General features: G+C 38.0%; 4 protein-coding genes and 1 long non-coding RNA gene across 7 annotated transcripts; 2 read left to right on the top strand and 3 right to left on the bottom strand.

Annotated features, from left to right (window-relative positions):
- The first annotated feature begins 159 nt into the window (after positions 1-159).
- LOC126616610 (probable calcium-binding protein CML21) lies at positions 160-2,512 on the top strand. Its single transcript, XM_050284683.1, has 6 exons — positions 160-305; positions 501-566; positions 1,048-1,288; positions 1,380-1,582; positions 1,682-1,856; positions 2,185-2,512. The coding sequence occupies exons 3-6, from the start codon at positions 1,090-1,092 to the stop codon at positions 2,289-2,291; spliced, it is 684 nt and encodes a 227-aa protein (XP_050140640.1). The 5' UTR covers positions 160-305; positions 501-566; positions 1,048-1,089; the 3' UTR covers positions 2,292-2,512.
- Positions 2,513-7,485: 4,973 nt separating this feature from the next.
- Positions 7,486-11,932, bottom strand: LOC126615701 (KH domain-containing protein At5g56140). Its single transcript, XM_050283579.1, has 7 exons — positions 11,628-11,932; positions 11,373-11,458; positions 9,709-9,854; positions 8,771-8,890; positions 8,578-8,694; positions 8,239-8,382; positions 7,486-8,120 (listed from the first exon to the last, which is right to left on the bottom strand). Exons 1-7 carry the CDS (start codon positions 11,762-11,764, stop codon positions 7,971-7,973), a joined length of 900 nt encoding a protein of 299 aa, XP_050139536.1. The 5' UTR covers positions 11,765-11,932; the 3' UTR covers positions 7,486-7,970.
- Positions 10,023-10,529, bottom strand: LOC126615708 (uncharacterized). Its single transcript, XR_007620882.1, has 2 exons — positions 10,489-10,529; positions 10,023-10,241 (listed from the first exon to the last, which is right to left on the bottom strand). It is a non-coding gene; the product is annotated as an uncharacterized LOC126615708 (long non-coding RNA).
- Positions 11,933-14,880: 2,948 nt separating the features above from the next.
- LOC126615704 (multiple organellar RNA editing factor 6, mitochondrial-like) lies at positions 14,881-16,599 on the bottom strand. The gene is made up of 3 exons (XM_050283585.1): positions 16,101-16,599; positions 15,551-15,648; positions 14,881-15,290 (listed from the first exon to the last, which is right to left on the bottom strand). Exons 1-3 carry the CDS (start codon positions 16,484-16,486, stop codon positions 15,238-15,240), a joined length of 537 nt encoding a protein of 178 aa, XP_050139542.1. The 5' UTR covers positions 16,487-16,599; the 3' UTR covers positions 14,881-15,237.
- A 3,355-nt stretch (positions 16,600-19,954) lies between these two features.
- LOC126615703 (uncharacterized) lies at positions 19,955-24,187 on the top strand. 3 transcript variants are annotated; one of them, XM_050283582.1, is made up of 5 exons: positions 19,955-20,098; positions 20,924-21,145; positions 21,445-21,567; positions 22,570-22,741; positions 24,009-24,187. In XM_050283582.1, the coding sequence occupies exons 2-5, from the start codon at positions 20,960-20,962 to the stop codon at positions 24,086-24,088; spliced, it is 561 nt and encodes a 186-aa protein (XP_050139539.1). In that variant the 5' UTR covers positions 19,955-20,098; positions 20,924-20,959; the 3' UTR covers positions 24,089-24,187. The 3 variants fall into 3 exon arrangements, with proteins under 3 accessions (XP_050139539.1, XP_050139540.1, XP_050139541.1); XM_050283583.1 differs by having other exon boundaries at positions 20,031-20,102; XM_050283584.1 differs by lacking the exon at positions 19,955-20,098 and adding an exon at positions 20,139-20,160.
- Positions 24,188-26,827: the final 2,640 nt, after the last annotated feature.

Here is a 26,827-nt window from a genome sequence, read left to right as displayed (position 1 = left end):
AATTCTGACATCGATTTGGGATGGATGGATGGAGATGGACAAGAATACGTGTTGGGTACACCACAAATATTGGTTCAGAGCCCGAAAGCCGAAAGAAAGCCAACCCCATCCCCATCCCATCCCATCCCACTAACAAACACAAATATTGGGCCATTCTCTTTCTGCTTATTTGTTACGTGCTTGTTTCTGCTTCTTTGGTTTGTGATCAATTTCTGGGTTCTTCTTGATTTGTCCATCTGGGAGGTTCTCATCGTGTTAAAGTTTCAAGCTTTTTGTTTCTGTAAAAGCAACCTGGGAATTTTCTGGTGTGTCCCCGAAAGTTTCAATCTTTTCATTTTTCCTCTGTTACTTTTTATCTTTTTGCTAGTTTTGTTGAATAATGTTAAATTAGTTGGTTTTGTGTTCATTTGGGATCACTTGGGAGTGAAAATTTGTGATATAAATCAACAATTCGATCCATTAGTTGTATGTTTTTATGTGTTTTCTTATTTTTTTCCCAGATATATGTTTGACGGAATCAGGGCGTTCTAAGATTCATATAGCCAACCTCACTTAGCAGGACAAAGGTTGGTTGTTGTATCTATTTTTGTACGAAGAATCAATTTATGCATGCCTTATAGGAGGACTGTGTTGAAGAACGTAAAGTCACCTGTCGGAAATTTGACAAAATAAAATACAGTATATAAGGAATGCTCCGCTACGAATAGCACTGATGGATTTTGCGTTCAAAACCCACGCCCGTTGTGGCCAAACGCAAGTTGGGAAATATCGGTGTTGATTAGTAGTTGACCGCTAGTTCGTCTCTCTGAAAGCTTAAGACAGGTTTTTTCCGGGGTGTTATATGGTTTCTGGGGTGATGCATGATTTGGGACATCGCTTTGATCTCATTCGAAGTATTTTGATGCGTCTCTGATGCAGTTTTACGGTGTTTCTCATCTGTTTATTCCGTTTGTTTGATCAGATTGTTTACGTGTATCGCTTCATAGTTTACTCATCGTTTTTGTTTGAATGTCAGCTGCTGAAGTTTTTGTTTACTTTACTGATTAGGTACGTCCAGAACGGAATCCCGATTTGTCTTAGTAATTGACAATGGGGGGCGTAGTGGGAAAGAGCGAAAGTTATAGAAAGTTTTCGATACATGAAACGAAGCTAGAGGCGAAGATGGTTGAAGCTATGCAGCGCAGAGCAGCGAAAGGAAGTGTTATGAAATCGTTTAACAGCCTCATCTTGAAGTTCCCAAAGATCGATGAGAGCTTAAGAAATTGCAAGGCTATTTTCGAGCAATTTGGTATGCATCGTATCCCGTTCAGTTCTGTTCTAAATTTGTACTTTCCATGTCTATTTAGTCAGTAACTCGTGTACTTTTTTCTTCTCGACAGATGAGGATTCGAATGGTATGATCGATCAAGAAGAGATGAAAAAATGTTTCTCTAAACTGGAAGTCTCTTTTACAGACGAGGAGATCATTGATCTCTTTGAGGCATGCGATATTAACGAGGATATGGGAATCAAGTTTAACGAGTTCATCGTTCTTATTTGCCTTGTTCATCTTCTTAAGGATGATAACAAAGCCGTTCACACTGTATCCAAACACACATACTTGGTTCTGTGTATTTTTCTTAAGCTTCATTTTTTTTGTGTTCTTTTTCCTCTTCTCTTTGTGCTCCGTGACTTTTGCTAGAAATTGCAACTGGGGATGCCGGAACTGGAGGCCACGTTTGAAACACTGGTAGACGCGTTTATGTTCTTGGACAAGAACAAGGATGGTTATGTCAGCAAGAGTGAAATGGTCGAGGCCATCAACGAAACTACGACAGGAGAACGTTCCTCCGGCCGCATAGCCATGAAAAGATTTGGTCATCCTCTCTCTCTCTCTCCCCTTCCCTCTCTCTCTCTCTACCCGCATTCTTACACACAAACACACCAATACAAGCATACACATTAAACCCTATCTTGTGAAGGATTTTTATTCCTTGAATTAGAAGGCATCGTTTCTTTGCTACATACAGAATAGATCATTTGTGTTCATCTGTATGCATTGGCGCGGACGTTTTGCTCATGATTTCATTTGTTCGTGTCTCCAATTGTGGATTCTGAGGAACTAGTTCATTAAGTTAAATGTCCTGAAGTTAGAGGGTAGGGAAAATCCATTTTCTAAATCTGTTAACTTCTCCATTGTTACAGAAGAGATGGACTGGGATAAAAACGGAATGGTGAACTTCAAGGAGTTTCTGTTTGCGTTTACTCGATGGATTGGAATCGACGATCTTGAGGACGAGGATGAAGACTGAACGAGAGGTTAGAGGTTCGATAACTCTAACAGTGCCCTAGTTGATACAGAGCATGTAAAATGTTACGATGAGTCCTCCATTGAGATGACCATGTAAATAGTTTGAAACGTAGACTTTAAAATTCTCTCGTCATCGACAATTCATATCACTTCATAGTATGCTGTGTATGTGGATTTTCCGGTACCTGTTTGTATGTTATAAGAAGACTCAGTGTTTTTGTTCGTTCATCGACTTCGAACTGCAGCAAAATCTCACAAAATTCTCAACCTCTGGATCTCGCAGTCCGGATCTGGCGGATTGAAAAATTTACCCTATTAGCTCATCTCACTGGCTTATTTACACAAACCAAGTGTTGCGGTCCTCTCTCTCCCTCTCTTAAAACGGTCTGAATTACTCGATCCATTGACTCCGAACAACTAGATCCGAAGAGGATCTGAATTCCTCAACCATTTAACATTTCTAGACGACTGCCGTAAAATCTCTTCTTAACCATTTGTGCCGCAAAGCATTCTTAATCATTTGCGCCAAGAGTGTTCCACATTTCTTTGTCGTAAATCGTCCTCGAGCCACCTTTTCTTTGCCGCAAAGCATTCTTAATCATTTGCGCCAAGACTGAACGAGAGGTTAGAGGTTCAACATACAAGCTTCAACAAAAGAAAATTCAAAGAACTTAGCGAAGAAGGTTTTGGTGTATTTAACACAATACGTTGAAATGAAGGAAAACTTATTTATTGATATCCCCGATAAGCTACAAATGTGTACATATACATGAGTCAAAATAAACAAACAAGAGGGAGCCTTCACAAGGGTTGCTTAGGAGAAGTCTCAGCAGTCGGTAGAGCCCCAGAAAGAGAAGGCACCGGAGGGGGATCATTCGGAACCTCAGTACTGGACAGAACCCTAGAAGGAGGAGGCATCAGAGGTTGATTATTTGGAGCTTCATTACGCGGTACAGCCCCAGAAGACGAAGGCAATAAATGCCTTTGGAACAAACCCACAAATCTCTGATGATCAAGTAAAACCTGACCATCAGTTTCCTTCATCTGGTCAAGCTTCCTCTTCATGTTTGTAGCATAGTCATGCGCGAGCCGGTGCAACTGTTTATTCTCATGCTTGAGCCCTCTAATCTTCTGTTTGAGACTCATCACCTCAGCCGCCAATGATTCAACTTGGCGGGTTCGAGCAAATAGGCGTTGGGCCATATTAGACACAGAACCTGCACACTGAACACTGAGAGCCAGCGAATCCTTAACAGCTAACTCATCAGACCGTTTGGAAAGTAGTCTGTTATCTTTGGGAGTGAGAAGGTTCCTGGCCACCACCGCAGCAGTCATATCATTCTTCATCACGGAATCCCCAACGGTAAGAGGACTAGTAGGGGAGACGAAGGATGGGCGCCATATGTTGTCTGGAGAAGGCGGGGCTGCCTCTTCAACAAGGTTCAAGTCAAAACGACGGTCGGAGGGGCCAGACATTTTCAAAGGTGTTGAAGAGAGAAGAGGTTGGACAAATCAAGATCTTAGAAGTGCAAGAATGGAGCTTCTACTGGTGGAGATTCAAGTGTGCTTTGGAACTTAATGCCAGCCCCTATAAAAATCTGCACTCGACGGATCTTCAGAAATCGAAGAGGCGCCTGCTCAGAAATCGAAGAGGCGTTTGCTTTCTCAAAAGCTGGGCTGCTTAGAGACCACGAGGGTTGATCTCAGAAATCGAAGAGGCGTTTGCTTTCTCAAAAGTTAGGCTGCTCAAAGACCACGAAGGCCGATCTCAGAAATCGAAGAGGCGCTCGCTTTCTCAAAAGCTGGGCTCCTCAGAGACCACGAGGGCCGATCTCAGAAATCGAAGAGGCACCTACTTTTCCAGCCTTGTCAGCACCTGTCACACGCACACTCAGCTTTGCGGAAATTATGGGCATTCTGTCGAAGACTTCTGAGGAAGTAGAAAACACATGAATCTTACTGTTCAATCACCCACTTCCCACACGCAACACTAGCTCATGGGTACCACAGATAACTTTGCCAAAGTTCTCTGCCAAAATTGAGCACGTAAAGCTTGCAGCTCCCACTACATCGCTCTGACCAAGAAAGGTAAAAGAATAGCAAAGAAACAGCACTAACAAAGTTTAGACCCATAAATTTTGAAGGTCTAGCTACCATATTATTACCCACAAGGGTAAAGGAACAGTACCACTGCTGGATAATTGGAAAGTCCCTGTGTGTCAACCTCTGTGCTTCGTGGCAAGGTAGACTAGTAAACATGCCCAACCTTTACTCACACTCGAGAAAACACTACCAATAAGATTGCTTGCTCCAAAATCGAAGAGGCACCGTCCTCCGAATCTCGAGAGCCAGACTCCCAACATGACTACTTTCTCAAAAATCGAAGAGAGGGTAAAGGAACAGTACCATTGCTGGATAATTGGAAAATCCCTGTGTGTCAACCTCTGTGCTTCGTGGCAAGGTAGACTAGCAAACATGCCCAACCTTTACTCACATTCGAGAAAACACTCCCAACAAGATTGCTTGCTCCAAAATCGAAGAGGCACCGCCCTCCGAATCTCGAGAGCCAGACTCCCAACATGATTACTTTCTCAAAAATCGAAGTGACACTGCTCCCCGAATCTCGAGAGCCAGACCCCCATCACGATTGCTTTCTTAAAAATCGAAGATGCATCGTTCTCCGAATCAATCGAAGAGACGCTCGCTTTCTCAAAAGCTGGGCTGCTCAGAGACCACGAGGGCCGATCTCAGAAATCGAAGAGGCACCTACTTTTCTAGCCTTGTCAGCACCTGTCACACGCACACTCAGCTTTGCGGAAATTATGGGCATTCTGTCGAAGACTTCTCGAGAGCACAGACCACTTTTTCAAAGTGCTCTGACAGAGTTAAAACATGTGAAGCTGGCAGCTCCCACTACCGTGCTATGACCAAGCAGGGTAAAGGAATAACATTACTACTTGTTGTTAGGGAGACTCCTATATATGTCGACCTCCATCCCCAACGGACAGGCAGACCTGCAAAAATGTTCAACCCTTCCTCATATTTGAGAGGGCACTCCCAACGAAGCCTTTCGAAATATTCAGCTTTCTTTCCCCCCGATAATACCTTTGCAAACAAGCTATACTAGAGCAAGAATATCTCATATCATCAGGGTTAAAAGCAAGAGTATCCCATATCATGCTTTTTCCTTGTCTTTTCCTTTGGCCTTGTTGTTACCTGCAAGACAAGGAGAAAGAGAGCAATCAGTCAGCACTTGGAATCAAGCTTCCAGCCAGGAACTGACTGCCTGGAACCCCTTACCTGATTACTTACCTAGCATTGCTCTCGAGTACTCATCTTCAACATCTTATGTTTCCAGGGAAGATACCGCATCTGCTTGAGGAACAGATAGGGCAAGTGCGAATGATACAAGGAAGCATGTGGAGACAAGCGTAACAGCACACGTGCCGATACATCCATTACTCTGTCAAAAGCAAAAGTATCCCATATCAGCAGGGTCGAACGTACTCTAGATTTGATGGACTTGTTTTGACCCTCAAATTCTTCAGTCGGCTCTGGAGGAAACCAGAAAACCCTCCAGCTCAGTTCAAGAATAAGCCTGTGGAAAGTTACTTCTTCAAAAGCAAAAGTATCCCATATCATCTCTTCTCATCTTTCTTCTCTTTATCCTTCATGCTGCTGCAAGATGGGGAGAAGGTGAACAATCAGCCGGAGCTCTGATTGCTTACCTTGTCTGTCACCTCTTTCAGCAGATCCCCTAGCTCGGCGACTTGGGAGACTCCTACTACATGGTTTGTATCGCGCTTGACCAAGCCTGAAACTACAAGTAAGCTTCAAGTGAAATTGATACATTACCTTGTGCATCTCCACCAGTTAAAGATACCACCCCTGGATGGAGGAAGAGTACTTCCAGAGAAGATGCCACATCTACCTATGAGACAGATAAGGCAAGTCAAGACGATACCACACTCCGATACTTAGAAGTTTCGTGATTACGAGATCATTCTCGCACAATATTTCCTAATGTCATTTGTACTAAATCATTCACTTGTACTCACTAAAGGAGAGCTTGAACCTATGTACTTGTGTAAACCCTTCACAATTAATGAGAACTCTTCTATTCCGTGGACGTAGCCAATCTGGGTGAACCACGTACATCTTGTGTTTGCTTTCCTATCTCTATTCATTTATATACTTATCCACACTAATGACCGGAGCAATCTAGCGAAGATCACAAAAAGCGACCGTTTTTGCTGCCTAGGATCTATCTTGCAAGAGAACGGAGAATTAGATGGAGATCTCAACCATAGAATACGACCTGGACGGATGAAGTGTAAGAGTGCATCCGGCGTGTTATGTGACCGTCGTAGGCCACTGAAGCTCAAGGGAAAATTTTATAGGACGACAATAAGGCCAACGATGTTGTATGGCACAGAATGTTGGACGGTGAAGCATCAACACGTACACAAAATGGGTGTAGCGGAGATGAGGATGCTTCGTGGGATGTGTGGGCACACGAGAAAGGATAAGATTGGGCATGAGGATATCCGAGGTAAAGTAGGAGTAGCCGAAATTGAAGGAAAGATGAGAGAAAATCGGTTCCGGTGATTTGGACATGGGCAAAGAAGGCCGACTGACGCTCCGGTTCGAAGATGTGACTACGGGACAGAGGTTCAGGGCCGAAGGGGTAGAGGAAGACCTAGGAAAACTTTAGAAGAGACTCTAAGAAAAGACTTAGAGTACTTGGATCGAACGGAGGACATGACACAAAACCGAGCGCAATGGCGTTCTAGGATTCATATAGCCGACCCCACTTAGTGGGAAAAGGCTTTGTTGTTGTTGTTGTTGTTGTTGATATTATATACCCTAAGGAGGAAGGGATGAATTAGCCTCAAAATAGGTTAATTTGAACCCCATTATTTATGGGGTGTGCTATCCACACACCCCTTTTTACTTCTCACACACCCCTTGTTAATTCCTGTTCGTTGATCTTCTTCAATTCATTCGATCCGACGGCCGAAAACAAAAAAGGTGTGGGAGAAGTAAAAAGGGGTGTGTGGATATCACATCCCTTATTTATTACTAGCTCATTGTGAGGCTTAACCCACCCCTCTTTAATGCATATCATATCGTTTGTTCAAAAATCGTCACTGAAAAATACAAGAAATGTAGCTGTTGGTGCAAGAAGCATCAAGTAAATGAGAAACTACGTTTTTCATAGAACAAAACAAAGAACGCTTAAAATAAATCCAAATGCAATCTAGACAGTACAACATTACTCGAATTTTGGCCTCGCTTCGCTAATCGCTATTCATATACACACCATACCATAACTTGCTCACAGAGCCCCAAGACGGTAGCACAACTGTCATCAAATGCTTACAATAGTATAAGGACAGGCTTAGAGAGCTAATGCTCCGACCAAACTTCTAACGCAATATATAAAAAGCAAACCCCCCGTACAAACTGTCCTTCTTTTCCTATGCGATACGCCAACCCTCCTCCTGACCAGTAGCTACACACACTTTGACATGGAAACAAGTTAGAACTGGCACACAAGGGGTGTTTGCCAGTGCCCCGATGGTAGTTGGAGGATTGGCTGACACAGCAACACGTGTGGCGTGGAAACCGCTGTTTACTGGCAGAAACTAACAAAACAAGCTCCAAGAGTGTGGATCTATTACCCCCTGGTCTTGGCCCTCTTCATACCAAGACTGTTGTGGAAGGGTGACACCGAACCAGACATTGGAGAACCCTCTTCACGAAGTGTGCCATTGAGGATTGCCAACTCTCGCAGCTGCTGTTTCTTGTAGAAATCCTGAGATTCGTCCTTAAAAAGATACAGAAACCATTCCCAGAAATAGTCAAGAGATTGTATTTGAAGACAAGATTAACAAATTTACAAGAGAGGTGATCGGAAAAATTTCAAATCAGATAAGAGAACATACCACAGGCCTGAGCAAATCTTCAAGTACCTCACGTGCTTGTAATAAACGAGCATCAATAATTTCAACTGGTAGTTCTGCCTCCACTAGAATATGAAGAGGTTCGTTCAGATGTTCATAACCTGGTTTTCCTCTCATCATTTCTTCCTTTAGAACAAATATATGATAGTGGACTAACATTAGATTCACACAATTTGAACTAAAAGTAACAGAAACTGAATTTATTTACAGCATAGTGTAACAGATATTCGTTCAGAATTTCTTTGAATGCATGAATGCCAGATCAATTCCACAAATAAGCATATAGATGCATTCATATATTAAGAAAAAACTCATTATTACCCTAGTTGGATCCTTTATGCTACCACGTCCCCTGATCAGAACACGACATTCAGTAGTTGCTTCCACCCGCTTAAGAGAGTTTCCCCTGGGGCCTAGCAACCGCCCAACAAAGTTAAACTGCAACAAGGATGATGTCAGACAAACATAGAAACGTACACAGAGAAATTAACAGAATTTAGTAATTCATCCCTACATTAGGATATTTGTCAACTGGAATATCCACCCGGATTGTTCGCTTCACAATCAGACCAGATGAACTACTCTGAGAACTCAGCCAGTTTTGGGTTGATAAAGGCTGTAATAAACCTGACATCTGAACAGTATAATCCAAGAAGGTTAAAACCTAAAATAACATCGTAATGTTATTCATGATCATATGTATTCTGCTCTACACATATGATAACATAAGATATTGTTCTTTGAAGAACCTTCAAGATCCAAATAAATTCATTACGCATGCTTTGAACAATATTATGAATAATTAAGCAGAGAAATAACTAAGTAGAAAAACATGTAGACCTTAGAAGATACAATGGAACTCAGAAAATTGCCCGACTATTGCCTGTAGAGAACAATGCATTTCAAGGACTAAAAAATCAATACAACAACAAACTAAATCATTCTACAATCCCCTTGCAAACAAAGGCATCTGGTAGCTGAAGTATTTCAAAACAACATCAACAAAGACCAAAAACTTGCAAACTCGATTAACAAGCATAACCAAAGGGCCAGTACACTAAACAAGAAAATTAGGACATCTCCTGTAGATTGTAAACGACTTTCAGTACTCTGCATTAGTATTTTGAATTGCATCTTTATGCCAAATGTAAAATTTGAGAATATGTAACAAAATCAAATTAAGTTCGTCTTGACAAAAAGACAGAATAAACAGAGGACCATCTTAATTGAAGTAGGATTCCAGAAGCAAAGCTAATTAGTAGTCTCTTGCTTGTTGATGTTAGCTTCAGACTACCTGTCTCAAAAGTGGCAATATAAATTGCAGCACCTAAACAGATGTTAAAGGTTAGCATGAGATGTAAAAGATCGTGTCAGCAATGCTTCTAAAAAACAGTAAATTAGATGGAAAACAATGTTATGTTAAGTTAATAAGTCAATGGTTAGTATCCGTACTTCTGATTGAATCCGTGATGCCCATCCGTTCACATCAGCACCTCCATTTGGAAACATTCCTCTAGATGCCAGGGGGCTAGCATGTTCAAGCCCACTTTGACCTAAAACTGACGCATTCCCCAACAGTGTAGTTACACGCAATATTTCTGCTCCAAAAATGTCAATTTTCAAGAATAAGATGTACCAGTTAGCATTTGTTATAAGGTTAGCGGTCACCACAAAATGGAGAGACAACACCGATTTTTTCCTGAGTCAGTTAAAATCAATGCTTCCCCCAAGTAATAAAATTAACTTTAAAAGAGTGTACACCACCATTAAAGTAATGAGAAGTTAATAAAGAAAAGAAGCTTATCATTTGTAAGATAGCTATGAACACCAACACTTATCCTTAAAACTTAGTTAATACAAACTACAGAAGCTGGAAACTAATAAATGAGAACCCAAGTTATTAGAGGCACGAAACCCCAAGAGAGGATACACATCCACCAAACACCGCCAGTAGGCTTGAGACGATATCACCAAACCACTTAAACCTGTGAAATCAATGTCAATATTACCAATTAACAACAATAAGCAGAAACTTGGACTCCTCTCCGAGACAGGAAAAAAAGAAACCCAGAAAAAAGTACACATGAAGTACTCCCAAACACAACGCAAAAACTTATGGATCAAGCTATGTCCTCAGCTAGGAACTTGGCATCTAAATTTGGTAGTAATGAATCCCAAGATAGAGTCTGATAGACTATGGGTCAAAAATCTATACTTGAAAAGGGCTCATACCTTTTGGTTGGGACAGGTGGCTTTGTAGTCTTTAGGTATCTGAAAAGGAAGGCCCCACTATAAATATTTAAAGAACATGGAACATTTTCAGTTTCACTTTATACAGAAGGGCCAGGTTTATTATATTTTTATCCTCTAATTAATGTAAAAACACCCAAAACCTGTTATGTTAGCATTTTCCCACTGGTATAGACAAGATTTCGGTTTCTCATCCTTTTAGGGTCTAAGAAAATGAGACTATCCCTCATCTTGAACTAAAAGACAAGGTCTGCAAAGGTTTACAAAGTACTAAAAGGAGAGCTCCAAGTCAGACTAAACAAGGCAACCTATATCCCACCTCTGCCGTATGTAAAAAACCTTGGAGCCAAAAGAGATACAATACAATGAAAAGCATTCCACATCGCTAATCATTGTAATCGAATTATTTTTTGCTTCATATGCAAAGCAGTTGCTTGTGATATGAGCACCACCTCAATACTTTTCAACCCTTGTGAATTTGATTTGGAACAGGCATTTCAAACTAATCAAGCAAGTTATCTTTTCAAGAGTTCTATCCCACTCATGCAATACAATGTCAGCCAAGCCCGATGATATCACGAGACAATCAGTCCCAAGCTAACTTTAACAAATTTGATTAGCAGGACAGGCCCATTAGCATCTATCACCAAGTTAAACTAATTACACGTCTATTAGGCGGGTTATCGAGTGTTTTGTTCATGTTAGGTTTATAGGGTGTCCCTGCACCCTGCAAAGTTATCCGAATCGTGTGAAGTGAATTGTGATTCAAGTCAAGCAGCTACTGAAGCAGAGTCTCCACATCTATACATTCGCATATATACTAATAAAATCAGTTCTCGTAAACAAAGACAAACTTGAAAACTGACCTTGGTTTAGTAACCTGTTGCAATGCGGCAGCACAGGCAAAAATGGACTCAGCTTGTGACGCTCCCCAAGCAGCTCAGATAGATATCTGCAATACACACACACACACACACACACACACACACACACACACATAAGCATATATATACACAAAATAAAACGATGTCGATTAGGGTTCATACAAGATCAAGAAATCAAATTACGGTTTCTAATCGAAGAGAAATCAGGAAATCGTAAATAGATCTAAAGAGGCATACTTTTCTTTCTCGGCGGCAACGAGAGCAGCGGAGGAGGAGGCGGAGCGAAGGCCGGAGAGGTGAGGGGAGTGAGGTGCCGACGGTGACGGCGAGTACGCCATGTACCTTCCACCGCCCGATGATGACGTCATTTCCATAGCGACTCTCAGCCGTCCGATCGTCTTCTCCTTCTTCTGGTCGTCTGAGGGATCTCTCTGTGTGTGTAGGTCAGAGGCTGGCCGGCGGGACGATCGCGATTCCCGACCAGACGCTCTCTCCCTCTCTGAAGATCTCTCTCCCTCTGAAATCTCTTTCAGTCCAGGTCTACAAGCGTCGGTGGATTTTGATTTATACTCCCAACTGATTGTTCTACCTTTTACCTTTGACCGTCGACGCTACTACTGTAGTGTAGTACACAGTAAATTTCCTTCTTTTGGGGAGTAAAGTGATAAATTGAGTTGAAATTCCCACCGGAATTTTGTCTAGAACCGACGAACTTGGACATTCGGATCACGTTTTTTAAATTATGTGGTTCTTATTAGTTCATTTCGATGTCTTACCTTACACAAATCAAGGATCATGTTCTCTTTCACTCCCTTCAACAACTCAAATTCATGGGTCATTGGGCTCCAAGATATCCAAAGAAGATTTCGACTCGTAATTCAACTACCTAAATATGATTTGCCAAAAAAAAAAAAAAATTTACCTAAATATTAATATAATGGTGGGATACGATCACATAGTATATCATTTCACATGTTCAAATATGAATAAAAGACGCAATTATATTTTTCAGGTTGTCATGACTGAACATAAACTCATATCACAATACGTGAACTTATTTATATGTACTAAATATTTAATTTATATGGTTTGTCTAGGTAAGATTGAGATCTTTTTTACCCATAAAATAATGTTATGTAGACCAAATTTGTAGATTGTATAACTTGTCATCACCAATAAAAAATAAGCAGGAATAAAGAGGTTCGAAATTATTACAATAACTTAAAAAGGGAGAGTTTTGATTCCCGGGATGCATGACTGAAACTTTAACACCATATCCACTGAAAAATTGAACCAATATAATTTCTTGATGACTTGATCATGTATCTCTGATGTTTATTATCAAAAGAATACCTCACCCCTTCGAATAGATCCTATTGTTTGTTGGGAAAAAAAAAACACTTCTAGGGTAATATAATACTGTGGAGTGAGCGGTTGGCAACAAATGGACTGTCATGTCTCAACCATGAAAATATGAAACCTTGAGGTGGCAACGTGTACCAATTCAGTCCCACATTTTATTGCCATTTCAACATATTATATATACGGTCCATCAATTCTATAATATTTCTGTCCCGTAAGGCAATGACTTTTCAATTTTTTGATATTACTAGTCTTCGGGCACATGCTCATACGTGTGCAGAAGATATTTTTGAATTACGACGTGCTACACGTAACTTACACGTTTTAAATGTATCTAGCTTAAATTGACAAAAGAAAAGTTAAATATTTGAAGTAAATGAATAATATTAGATCATTTTAAAAGAAAACCTTCATAAACCAATTAAAGTAGTTGAATTCACATAATAAAATCGATCTATATACAATTTACATTAATAATAGAGAAAATAATATTTAATAAACAATTAATTGAATCACATTATTGCTAGTTCATTGTGAGGCTAAGCCCACCTCTCCTTCTTAGTGTAGATAATATCGTTTGTTAAAAAAAACAATCATTTGACAACTAATTTAATCACATTATTATCCGCGTGTGAAATATCTTTTTTATAACCGGCATTACACGTCTCTTAATATGTTTTGAACTTGTTTAAAAAATAGAGAAAATAATATTTGATAAACAACTGATTGAATCATATTATTACTAGCTCATTGAGAGGCTAAGCCCACTCTATTTCCCTTAGTGTAGATAATATCGTTTGTTAAAAAAAAAATTATTTGACAACTAATTTAATCACATTATTATCCGCGTGCGAAAGACATTTTTTTATAACCTGCATTACACACCTCTTAAGATGTTTTGAATGTGTTTACAAATAGAGAAATTGAATCACATTATTACTAGTCTATCGTGAGACAATAATTTTTTTTCAAAACAAAAAAATATTTATTAAAAAAATAATGTTAAAATGACGAAAATGCCCATACCTTATTTGATGTATTATTTTGGGATGCCTTTAAAGTTTTTTATCTTGGGGGCATTTTTGTCCAAATATTTTTGTTGAAACTTGATGACACTAAAATACTATTCACCTTTTCCATTGGCTTTATATATAGAAGATTACCAATTATGTTGACTAAAAAGCAAAATTATATGCATTTATAGCATCCAATATTGCTATTTTTAAGGTGAATCGTGATTTATAAATCTATGGATTTTTATGAAGTTTAATTGATTTGTAGATATTCCATATAAAATTTTAATTCAATTCCCTCGAAATCTTATAGGGAGATGTGAGATTTGTGGATATTTAAAATACACTACAAAATCTCTCTAATTCCCTCTAATTCCTCAACTTTCTTAAATTCTTTAAAATCAATTTCTAATTGAATACACCTGGAATGTTATAAACTATTTAAAATCCTAATTGAATACACTTGGATTTCTAAGAATTTTATAAACTATGTTAAAATTCTAATTGAATACACCTTGAATTTCAGATAATCACTTAAAATCTCGATTGAATACTCCTATATTCATTAAAAGAATTAAAATCCATCAAAATTCCAATTAAATGCACTTCCTAAGGCGATAGTCTTTTCTTAATGCGTCACTCTATTTTATTATGCGAAATCATGATATTTTGCGTTGAAGTTTCACTTTGCTTTTTAATAGTTTTGGTAATTTAGGATGGTATTTGGTGTGTTATGTAATTTACGTATGTCACTAAAGTTTAAGGAAAATTTATAGGATAGCCAATAATGCCAGTAATGCTTTATGGTATAGAATATTGAGCGATGAAGTATCCACGTGTACAAAATGAGTGCAGCAAAGATCAAAATGCTTCGTTTGATGTGTGTTTACACGAGATATGACAAGATTAATAATGATGATATCTAAGTTGAGTGGGAGTGACCACAACTGAAGATAAGATGAGAGAAAATAAGTTCAATTGGTTTGGACGCGTAAACCGAAAATCTATAGATGCTTTGGTTAGAAGATATGATTATATGACAAAGGCTTAGGACAAAATGCATAGAGAAAAACATATGAAGACTTGAAGAGACTCTAAGAAAAGATATAGAGTACTTGAAGTTAACGAAAGACTTCGTGCAAAACCGAGCACAATAGCGTTCTAAATTCATTGGTCGATGTCACTTAATAGAATAAATCTTTGTTTGTTGTTGTTGTAAAATAATTTAGTCAATGACTTAAATCGTGACAATTGAAACTACAGTAACTAGAGAATAACTTTGCCAAAATGATACGAAACAAAATCATGGTTTAGCCATCCTAATATGCTTATGCTTTAAAGCATTTGATCTTCATCACCATACGTAAGAGCTATTGCAATAACCCTCCCCCTCCTGATCTTTGTAAAGCAAGAAGTCCTGTTGGCTTGGAATTGCCTTTTTATTATCCGCCGAATAGCCATAAAGTATCAGATCAGTCGTCGGCCATATCCGGATCCGGGTAAGTTTCAAGAACACCGGGCAAGCCTAATAATAAGAAGGAAAAAAACAGTTAAAATTAGGGGTGTGATATCCACACACTCATTTTTACTTCTCACACACATTTTTAATTTTTAGACGTCGGATCGGATGAATTGAAGAAGATCAAGGGATATAAATCAACAACATGTGTGTGAGAAGTAAAAAAGAGTATATGGATAACACATCCATCCAAATTATTTATGCATAATCACGTACACTCATAAACCAAACAGTAACATGCAAATCAATGGCACAAACAAACTTACCTTCAAACTTACGTACCGTCAGCTCATCAATCTTACAAAAAAAACCGGAGCTCCAGCCGTAATACACCTTATATATCTTCTTCTTTGCTACTTCCAGACTGCCACACCACAAGAAGAAGGAACAAAAGCAGGAATACAAAACAAAATTAACCGATCAATTACAAACAAATCATCATCAAACCACCAAGAATAAATAATAGCTTAAAATCTCGTAAATATTACATACGAGTAACGAAGTCAGAAATTGTCAGAGAAGCGTGAAATTTTAAAAAGTAAAAGTCAGAAAGTGTAGACAACCAAATATATTTAGATGTTATATAATATTAATATATTTTATAATTTATTAAGTTAGAATTTTTGGTCGCGAAGTTCGCATTATAAATTATCAATGAAAATAATTTTTTTTTTTTAATGTAAACAATCATGCTATTGCTCAATCAATTTTTTTTTTAAGTTGAGATTCATAGCAGAAAACGTTGTCATTTTCAAAATAGTTTTCCAACGTTTTAATAGCAACTAAACGAGAAATATCAAAGAACCCATTACGTACGTATACCTCACACCAACGACTTTAGCCAGTGTCTCTGCATAGTAATCGATTGGATCACACTCACCGCCGGGCTTCTCCATGACGATCCACCAGTAATCCCAACCTTGGTGGACCAATTCCATGTCTTCTGGTGGACGGCCAAATTTCGAACATGATTTGACCCCGCAGCAGATCGGAGTGTACCTGGTGGTGGCGGTAGGGAATCGGACATCGTGCGTGGGCGGGGCGAGGGATCGGCGGCCCAGCATGAGGGATGGGATGGAGGGAGGGTTGGTAAGTTTGGATGTCGAGAAGAGGAGTTTGGGTATGAGGAGAGAGATTGTGGGGTGGCGAGATGTTGCGGTGGGGGCGGCCACTGCAATTGCTCGGACTAGGGTTTGAACCATTTTTGGGGAAATCAGGAGGCCGAGAGAGTAAACTAACACTATGTTTGGACGAATAAATTTAAAATTATTAAAGAATTTTAAAATAACAAAAATTATATTGACAGAATTTTATTTTTTAGAATTTGTAAATTTTTTTGTTTGGTTAGCCTACTATGTTTGGATGAAGAAATTTAAGATTGTTAAAAAAATTTAAAATGACAAGATTTTATTTTCATGAATTTGTAAATTTTCTTGTTTGGTTAATCTAAAAGAACAATGGAATTGAATACTAAATTTGTTATTTTTAAACTCTAAATCATATAAATTGGGAAATGACATATATTTACATGGAATTTGAAATTGAGAATTGAAGGTCCCAAATTCCAAGTTTTTTTTTTCACGCGGAAATTCTAAATTTCTATGTTTATGAATCCAAACAAGGGAATTTGTGCATGTTAATTTATAAATTCTGATTTTTACCAAAATTCCAAGTTTATTTCCCTCGTCCAAATATAGTGTAAAAGAACAATGGAATTGAATACGAAATTTGTTATTTTTAAGTTTTCAATCATATAAATTGGGAAATTACATCTATTTACATGGAATTTAAACTTAAGAATTTGATGTCCTAAATTCAAAGTTTTTTTTCCACGCGGAAATTCTAAATTTCTATGTTTATGAATTTAAACAAGAGAATTGATGCATGTCAATTTACAAATTTTAACTTTTATCCAAATTTCAAGTTTATTCCCTTCATCCAAACATAGTGTAAATGAAATTAGATGAGGGTTTAGTGTGGGGACAGGGTAACGTGGTATTTACATTTGAGATGTTTTAGGAAACTTATTTACTTTTTTGAGTAATCAAAGCATGCTTTCCTTCAAACCCGAATCGTTCAATGGGAAGAGCAGTTAAAAACCACAATATACTAGTCCCAACACCTAGACATTTAGTACTACAGTTTAGCGGTACTTTTCTTCATTTGTAAGTGAAAGGTTTTAGGTTCGATTTTTGCCAAACATAATTTGAACTATATTATTATGGTTAGCCCACTTTCTCGCCACTTAGACCATCTCTAACCCTTAAATTAAAACAAGACACAACAACCAATAAATAAAACTATAAATAATTTATGAACGAAAATAAAGAAATATTATAAAATTATCCTAAAGACTCTTAAGTCATTTCCAACAGAGCCGGCCAAAAAGCTATAGGCCAAAACATAACCCATTTTGACACAAAATCCATCTCTAATAGAGGGTTGGGCAAAAAAAAAATTGGGGCCCATCAGGCCAAAATATAGCCAAATGGCCAAAGGACTAAGCAAACATAGCTAGCCAACCAGCCTTGAAAGTTGGGCCCAATTGTGTTGCTAGCTAACGTCATGTAACCTTTTTTTTGTTAAGACGAAATTAAAAAAAAAAGATTTTATTTTTATTTTTATAAATACCTAAGCCATTTATACACCATTTCTCACATTATTTTCACATCTCCATACTATCTTACATCATTTTAATATCTAAGTTGTTAACATGCAAGTAAAATTAAAACATTTAATAACATGAAACTTAAAACAACATTTAGCGACAAATGACCCTTAAAATATGTCAGAAAATTTTATTTTAATATAGTAGTTTAATTCAATTAACCGATAAAATTAAAAAACAAATATAAAATAATAAATTATTGATGGGCTAAAAAATAACCTCATTCTGTTATAAATTGTATATAAATATGACCTGAAACTGTTTATTAATTGCTGAGCTATAATTTATATGGGGGCCAAATGTAACCTTTTTTATTGGAGATGGCCTTTGAGAGACTGCGGCCCCGTTTGGGATTGAGGTGATTTTAAAAAAAGCCACTGTGAAAAAAAGCTGAGGGTCATTTTTGTGTTTGGTAAACTGAAAAAAATGGCTTATTTTGGAAGCTGCTGTGAGAATAAGCTGAAAATCAAAGGAAAAGCTGAAGCTGGTATTTGCTGCTTTGAAAAAAAACCAGTTTTTTCAAAGCACACGGAGCTATAATGCTCCTTTAATGAAAAGACACACTATCATCCTGCTTTTTTTTTTTCCAAAAGCACTTTCACAAAAAAGTTTACCAAACACTCTACTGGCTTTATTTCACAGCCGCTTATTCTCACAGCACAGCCGCTTATTCTCACAGCAGCTTTTTTTCAAAGCACATCAATACCAAACTAGCCCTGCATCTTACCAAACTTTTTTGAGGGTTGAAGCTTACTTTGTAAAATGTTGGACTATAAATAAAATGTTAAATATATGAGAAAATGATAATAAATTAAACTTCATGATGAGCATTGCGAAGAATGAATTGAGAATCGAACCGAATCTCTGGCCTGAATCGGAAATATAAAAATTGGGAACCCATTTAAAATTTTCAATACCCATGTTCGGTCTATATTGGTTTTCTAATATTTTTTTTGGTTTCGGTATAAAACATAACCAGGCTATAAGACTTTGGTTCGGTACTGGTTCTATATGGGTGCGTTTGGTATACAGACGGGATGGAATGAGACGGGACGGGACGGGACGGAACGGGACGGGACGGGACGGGACGGAACGAAGGTGTAATTTTTGAAAAAGACATGGGGTATATTTGTCTTAAAATAGTAAAACATTGTGTTCCACAGACGTGGAACAAACCCGTTCCAGGGGGAGGAGGTGGAACGCAAAAACACCCCAAATCTGTCCCGTGGAACAGCCTGTTCCACCCATTTTTGGCGCACCAAACGCGGGACGGAACGCCTCGTCTCGTCCCACATACCAAACGCACCCATATGTCCGGTCGAATTGAATTGAATTTTTTTTTTAAATTCCTTTTGACATGCGGGGAATAATGACGGGTGGAAAAAAAAATTATGGTGGGTTTTGTAATTTAGGTTGAAAAACATAACAATGAGGTGGATTTAAAAGCGAACAAAATTTGTTGAGATTATTATAGAAATGACCCATCAATTTTACTTAATTGGAGTAATGGTCTCTCAATTAAACATTTATGACTATTGATTCCTTAACTCATTAAAATATGCAACTATGATCATTTTCGCCAACTCCATTAGAACTTCCGTCAAAATGAGTCATATTCCACGCATGCGAGGTTGAATCAAGAGACAAATATGGAAAAGCAAATGAAAAAAATTGTTGCAATGGTCCCCACTTTAACCTAATTGGAGAAATGACCCATCAACTATACCCATTGGGGAAATCTCCATCAATTTTAACCAAGTGTAACAATAATTCTTCCAATATGACTCATTTTTACGAAACTCATATAGTTGACGAAAAATATCATAGCTGCACATTTTAATGAGGTAAGGGATCAATAATCATGATTTTTTAGTTAAAGGATCATTACTCCAATTAAGTTAAAATTGAGAGAACATTTCTACAATTTTCTCAAATTTGTTAGTTCAAATTAAGACTCTAAGCTCCAGGTACACAGTTGGATGGAAATGTAGCCCAAAGGATATGATCGAGGTTTCATCCAACGGTAGTGGGAAGCCCAACAAAGCCCCATGAACGCAAATATGCAAGATAAGGCAAGCAGTCGACGGCTGAAGAAAAGAAAAATTCACAGTAGCCGCGGGTCTTGTCGTCTCTCTTGGTTGAGACTGTGAGTATGTAATTTTATTTCACCAATTCAATCAATTTCGTTGATTTTTTACCGGTTTTTTGGTGAGACATACATAGATCTATGCCCTGTAGTTTTGATTGGAATTTTCTGAAGAAAAAATTTGAGCTAGATTTGGGATCTAGGGTTTCGACTCTCAATTACTTAATATATTCTTCTCTTTGCATTTTATTGGGAGATTTAGGGTTTAGGGGCTCTGGATATTGCACGTTTGGCCGGTCAGCTAACTTTTTTTTTTAATTATAGCTCACTTGTCTTCCCTCTTTGTAAGGATAGGATAGGGAAAGAAACGTCTATCATACGCAGTTTTATCTTTTACTTTGCAAAGAGGTTTTTACCTTTGCTTTGCAAAAACGCTGTTTTCACTGCTCAAACCCGTGACCCTTTGGTCACAAGGAGGCTGTTTTGCATTATGTCTATATTTGGTAGAGGGACTTTCAAATCCGAGGGATGGAGACCAGTTTAGTAACAAATGGTCACAAAAAGATGATCAGGTCGGCTTACAAATGCACTCCATGGATATCAAATCTCTTGGCACTAAAGTCCCTTGTCCATACATAGCCTGAAACGGGTAGAATCCCAAATGATTGTTAGGTTGTGTCTTACATTTCACCAATTCGATTTCCTTGTTATTTGGTTTGATAGAGATCTAGCCTTGTAGTATTGCTTGTATTGATAAAATTTAGTTCCTTGTAGTATTGATACAAATTGCGTTGGTTTTGGGGTTTAGGGTTTTAACTTTCAACATTATATTATTAATATGATGGTGATGATGATGATGATTACCCAGAATCCAATTTATTACAGATTTTGGAACAACAATTCAGTCTCTGGTTGGGAAAAATGTGGAGTAAATCATCATGTTTTCTTCACACCAATAAAATAGCTGCTGCAAACTTGGTCGGAGGTTTTAGATTTGCCACCGCTGCCGTCAACCACTACAATGGTTCAACCTCAAGGTCTCTCTTCGGGCATGGCTATTTCTTTCGCTGCCAGGAAAAAATTCCTCCCAATAGTAGGCGGGCGCGGGTATTACTTTTCAATGATCTGAACTGATAATCAAGTGTTTAGTTGGTTGTCGATGTGATTGACATTTTTTTTAAGAATATACCGTTCCGTTATTACACTTCCATTCCATGGACAATGGGCCACACAAGCAATTCCCCTGTCTTGCAAAAGAAAAGAGAATACGTGTATATTACGGCTATGTACATAATGTGTTGGCCTATCTTTTTTACTACCGGATGTCTTAGTGCTTTTAGATTTGTGCTAGGATTGTCTTATTTTGTGTGGTTGTTGTAACACTACTTGGTTTCAATGTTGAATAGGGCCAAACCTACGGACAATGCTTCGGGTTCAACCAACGCGGCCATCCATCTCCTTATTCTATGGATCATCCCATGAATATGGCTCCTGCCCTTTTTGCCGTGGAAGAGTATAACAAGAAAAAGGTTTGAATTATATCGTAACTTTTGCCATTTATTGTATAGTTTATTTTTGGCTATTTGCATAATCAATAAAAATGGTCATTGAGATTGAAAATCAATATAATTGGTCTATGAGATTATCCACCATCCATGATTTTGGTCATTCCGTTAAAAACGCTTTGGGTAATTTTCAAAGCTTCGTCACTCAATCGATTCTTAACCAAATTCGACCCATAAGATATCAAAATGAAGATAGAAAAGCGTATAACAAGATTATACCTATTTGGAAGCCAATGGTTGCCGGAGATGGCCGAAAAATGCCAATGGTTGCCAGAGATGGCCGGAAAATAGCCTGAAAGATGACTGATCCGCGGGAAAATTGGAAAACTCGCCAGAAACTGGGTAAACTTTAAACGTTCATAACTTCTTCAATACTCAACAAAATCGAGTGATTTAAAAACAAAAATCATACTTTTCGACAAGACGAAGATAATGGTACCTTTCTCGAATTGAGCCGTTTTCCGGCCAAACTAAAGTGAGTTAGCCTTAGAGAAAGATACCATTATCTTCGTCTCGTCGAGAAGTATGATTTTCGTTTTTGAATCACTCGATTTTGTTGAGTATTGAAGAAGTTATGAACATTTAAAGTTTTCGGCGAGTTTTCTAGTTTTCCCGCGGAACAATCATCCTTCAGGCTATTTTCCGACCATCCCCAGCAACCATTAGGCTTCCAAATAGGTATAATATTGTTTTACACTTTCTTATCTTCATTTTGATATATTATGGGTCGAATTTGGTTAAGAAACGATTGAGTTACGAAACTTTGAAAATTACCCAAAGAGTTTTTAACGGAATGACCAAAATCATGGATGGTACACAATCTCAGGGACCATTTCTATTGATTATACAAATCTCAGGACCATTTTGGTTGTTTAGCCTTTTTTTTTTTTTTATCAAAAAAAGGGAGTTTAATATGTTACTTGTTTTAACTCTATCTAATGTTCTTTGCTTCTTCTTCTCTATTAGAATGCCAAACTGCATTTTGTGAGAGTTGTCTACGCTAGGCAGATACTTTTTCATGGTGATTTCATGCAAAATGTATACTTTGATGCGGTTGATGGGGGTGTGACCGAAATGTACAATGCAAGAGTTCAGAGCAGATTCGGCTGCAATATGAAGCTGATATCATTTGGCGGAGGTAACTGTTCTATGCTATGGTACCCTGTTAATTTATCATTATGAAAGTTTGTTTCACTAAGGCGCATGCTTATTGAATGTGTGAGGTCAGAGTGTGTGTGTGGTGATGATGATCTCGGTTCCACTAAGAAAACCAACCTTGTAAGGATCCTCGTGTACTCGATCCGAATGGATGGAAACATGCTCGTGTTAATTTGCAAACGGTGATTGTGCTTACGTGTGTTTTGCTATATGCAATGTATGTGTGTTGTTGGGTTCTTCTAGCCCATGATGGGTTGCCTAAAGTCTATTGGAATTATAATCTTAGAGGATTAAATTATTTATCAAATTGAAGTTGTTTCCCTACTTGGATCTTGGTTGGCCTTTCAGTATTTTGCCACATACGTGGGTTCAGTCCTCCAAGGCATGTTAGAGCTCTCTTCAACCTGCTCATGGCTAGATCGATTGGTTTTGAGTTGGTTTTCCAATGAGAGAATGATTGATAACTAGATTCCAATTAGGATCAGTAATCGTTATTGAAGAAGACCTTTATATGTCAATATAAAGGAACTATTGCACTAATTCTGAATTGGAGGAAAACAATAAGTTGTATACCACTTGGGGAGTTAAGAGTGATAGAATATTGTAAGGGCAAATTGTGTGCGCGGGGGCCCCGAGGTGGTTAAGAAAAGATATAGAGTGTATTTCTTGTTCTTATTCTTTCAGGTTTTTCGTCAAGAATGAGAGGCTTGGTAAGGTTATTCGTTGCACTTGTTATTGATGTAGTGAATGATTGTTGTTGCCTCGTGAACATAGGCACATATAGTTGAACCACGTTAATTCTTGAGGTAGTTTATCTTGGTTATTCTGTTTTCAATTTCCTGAGTTTGTTCTGTTTTTTCCGTTCTTAAAACGCGATATTCACATGCGTGTTTCTTTATATATATAATGGATTGTGCTTGGATTTGTTTTTAGGCTTGATTATTGGTATGCCGATTTACTGTCTCTCAAATCTCATTTTGCCTTTGGAAACTCATCTTGTCACACTTTTGCCATCTCGCTTTTATCCCTATTTCTTCAACTGAAGTCGATAAGAGTTTTTGACAAATTTGATGGACCGAGGAAAAAGTGAGACAGGAAGGGCGAAGTAGGCGAGACAAAGAGTTTTCGGGGGCAACGTGGGATTCCAGAAATACTTTTAACGGGCGCAACAATAATTAGGCGTAAATATCGAAGTAGTTTGAGATTCATTGTTTGGCATGTGCTTAATTGTCAACTTTGCTGACCAGGTAAACACAAGAAGCACGAGTTTGTGGAAAAGACGATTCGCTATGGAACTTCTACTACCAAAATTGCACATTTTTATTAACCATTTGTGTTAATATTATGGACTATGATCCCTCGTTGCTCTAGTTAAAATGAAACGAATTTTTAGTTTTAGAAAATAAAGTGATGACTTTTAAGTTGAGAGCAAGGTGATATCAAAATGAAGTTTTAAAAAGGAACATTGCTAAAAATAAGCCTTAAATTTATAAAGTTATCATTATAGATGGAGTGCAAAAAGTTGCCTTGTTTATATTATTAGGGGATTTTTGTTTGCCCTTACTAATTGTAATTGAACTAGACTGGAATAATTATTAGTCTAGTCCAGTGATCAATCGGGGTTAATGTTACTCGCCTATACTAAAGGCGTCCTTGGAGGTTCTTATCAAGACTTTCCAAAAACAATGGGACTAGCCTAGCTAAGGCCTCTCTCTGTTCTTTTTTCACTCTCCCTCTCTCCTTGCCCCCAACCCAAAACTTGATTTCACCGATTTCTCCCAAAATCCCTTTTCTTATTTTCCATCGAAACCCCATAAACCCAAAACTTGATAGTGTAGGTCAATTTCAGGGATCATTTTTGTGATAAAAACCGGTGAATCTTATGGATCCATATATGTGCCACTTTTGCACTTAAAGGAATTTTTAACAAAACTGTAACGGAAGAACCATATTGATTTGCTACACTTATTTTCAATGACTACATTAATTGATTTTCAATTTTAAAGACTATCACTATCTTAATGGTGACGATCAATTTCAGAGATAATTTATGATAAAAACTCTTCTTAAATTTGATATAATAAAAGTCAAATTGTTTTGGACAATAAGTATAGGCCTGGACAAGTAAGACAAAAGGACCACTATTTTGAAATATGAGCTAGCTCAAAAGAAAACACACATTTTCAGCACATTGGCCCGTTTTCAATCTTGGACCAAAATAATTCTCCGGAGTACCCTTACCTTTTGGGCCTGTGCGAATGCACACCTCGCACAACCCATGGGCCAGCCCTGTTTACATTATGGCTTAGATATATATATCTTGGACCAAAAGACTGTTTACTACCCTCATGTTTCGTGGTTTTCAACATTTAGTACATTAAGTTTATTTCGTCTCAGATTCATACCTAAAGTATAAATTTTGGGACAGTCTCATACATCCGTTAGTCAAACTGTTAAGTTTTCTGTTAACTGTGACGTGACACACTGACTGGGCGCCACGTGTCATCCGAGTTTTTTTTTTTTTCTTCTTCCTTTTTCTTCTTCCTCCGACTGCAACCTCCTCCTCCTCCTCCTCCTCCTCTGAATCTACCCAGATTCAGTTTTTTCTTCTTCTTCTTCTTCCTCCGAATCTGCCCAGATTCAGTTTTTTTTTTCTTCCTCCTTCTCCTTCTTCCTTCCCCTTCTTCGTTCTTCTTCTTCTTCCTCCGAATCTGGGGGAAGATGAAAGTTTTTTTTTTTTTTTTTTTTTTGAGGAAAAGGAAGAAGAAGAAGAAGAAGGAATGAGGAGGAAGAATGGGAATGAAGACGGAGAAGGAGGAAGAAAAAAAAAATTACAGTCGGAGGAAGAAGAAGAAAAAGGAAGAAGAAGAAGGAGGTTGAAAAAAAAAGAAAAAAAAACAAACAAACTTCCCCAGATTTCAGAGGAAGAAGAAGAAGAAGAAGGAGAAGGAAGAAGAAGGAAGAAGGAAAAGGAAGAAGGAGAAGGAGATGCAAATAATAAATAAATTAATAATTTTGGTTACTGGGAAGAGATCATCTCTGTATCTCTCCCACCAAGTCCACCAAACCCAGTGATCTGAGTTCTTTAAATTTGATCAAACGACTAAAATTATTATAACTTTTAAAAGGAGTATGTTTTTAGCCGTTGAATTAAATTTTAATGGTCCAGATCACTAGGTTTAGTGGACTTAGTAGGAGAGATCCCAAAATATCGACGTTTTACTATAGATTTTTCTTGGTTTCAGAGCTGTTAATTTATAGAGGTTTAATTGTAGTGTACATTCAGGTTCATCATCACCTTCATTTTTAATAAAAGTGATTAAATTATCCATATTGGATCAAATTTGATGGGCTGATTCAATATTGAAATGGATGCTTCTTTCAACATCTCACAATCTTATGAATACGCCCTAAATTCAAAATTATTCTTTGAAAATTCCAATTTTAGGGCTTATATTGTTGTTATCTACACGGGAGGAGATGAGTTTAACCTCATAATGAGATAACAATAATGTAATTCAAATTCGTTTTTGATGATAATCGAACTTAAAACCTCACTTAGAAATGAAAAGTTCTAACACCTTATCTTAAGCACTCATCCTATGCCACCTTCCTTGTTGGTGGTGTCGGCCAATGATAACCACCCCCTTTCCTGCCGTTGTCTCTCTCTCTCTCTCTCTCTCTCTCTCTCTCTCTCTCTCTCTCTAATATTCTGCAGGACATAAATACCATAAAATTGAATTTTCTAACGTTGAAATCAGCCTAGTAAGACCAAGTACACCCCTCGTGCAAGTGCGTGAATGAACCCCCCAAAACCCGCAAAATCCCCTTCACCCCAAACCAAACAAGTCAGGCTAGCCCAACACCCTTGGGCAGTCGAGCAAGAATGGCTCGAGTGAGGGCCTGAGTTGGTGTGACGTCAACCTGGCGCCAATCAAGTTGAAATTTTTTTGTGCTCAGCACGTGTATTACACGTGCGCGTGGTGGCGCGTCAAGGGACAAAATTTCAGTGAGACCTGCAATGCAGATGCTTTATAACGTGGGAGATTTAGACCCCTAGATTTCC

The sequence above is a fragment of the Malus sylvestris genome, chromosome 3 (assembly GCF_916048215.2).
Source record: "Malus sylvestris chromosome 3, drMalSylv7.2, whole genome shotgun sequence".
NCBI classification, from domain to species: Eukaryota; Viridiplantae; Streptophyta; class Magnoliopsida; order Rosales; family Rosaceae; genus Malus; species Malus sylvestris.
This window is presented reverse-complemented; position numbering and strand designations above follow the sequence as displayed.

Excerpts from the sequence above, each read along its gene's own strand:
- LOC126615703 (XM_050283582.1), top strand. The coding sequence starts at position 20,960 with ATGTGGAGTAAATCATCATGTTTTCTTCACACCAATAAAATAGCTGCT. Across the intron at positions 21,146-21,444 it reads CCAATAGTAGGCGGGCGCGG|GGCCAAACCTACGGACAATG; the intron begins GTATTACTTTTC and ends AATGTTGAATAG. Across the intron at positions 22,742-24,008 it reads GCTGATATCATTTGGCGGAG|GTAAACACAAGAAGCACGAG; the intron begins GTAACTGTTCTA and ends TTTGCTGACCAG.
- LOC126616610 (XM_050284683.1), top strand. The coding sequence starts at position 1,090 with ATGGGGGGCGTAGTGGGAAAGAGCGAAAGTTATAGAAAGTTTTCGATA. Across the intron at positions 1,289-1,379 it reads GGCTATTTTCGAGCAATTTG|ATGAGGATTCGAATGGTATG; the intron begins GTATGCATCGTA and ends TCTTCTCGACAG. Across the intron at positions 1,857-2,184 it reads CATAGCCATGAAAAGATTTG|AAGAGATGGACTGGGATAAA; the intron begins GTCATCCTCTCT and ends CCATTGTTACAG.
- LOC126615701 (XM_050283579.1), bottom strand. The coding sequence starts at position 11,764 with ATGGAAATGACGTCATCATCGGGCGGTGGAAGGTACATGGCGTACTCG. Across the intron at positions 9,855-11,372 it reads CAACAGGTTACTAAACCAAG|AAATATTGCGTGTAACTACA; the intron begins GTCAGTTTTCAA and ends TTTTTGGAGCAG. Across the intron at positions 8,695-8,770 it reads CAGTTGACAAATATCCTAAT|TTTAACTTTGTTGGGCGGTT; the intron begins GTAGGGATGAAT and ends TCCTTGTTGCAG.
- LOC126615704 (XM_050283585.1), bottom strand. The coding sequence starts at position 16,486 with ATGGTTCAAACCCTAGTCCGAGCAATTGCAGTGGCCGCCCCCACCGCA. Across the intron at positions 15,649-16,100 it reads GTCGTTGGTGTGAGGTATAC|TCTGGAAGTAGCAAAGAAGA; the intron begins GTACGTAATGGG and ends GTGGTGTGGCAG. Across the intron at positions 15,291-15,550 it reads GACGGTACGTAAGTTTGAAG|GCTTGCCCGGTGTTCTTGAA; the intron begins GTAAGTTTGTTT and ends TCTTATTATTAG.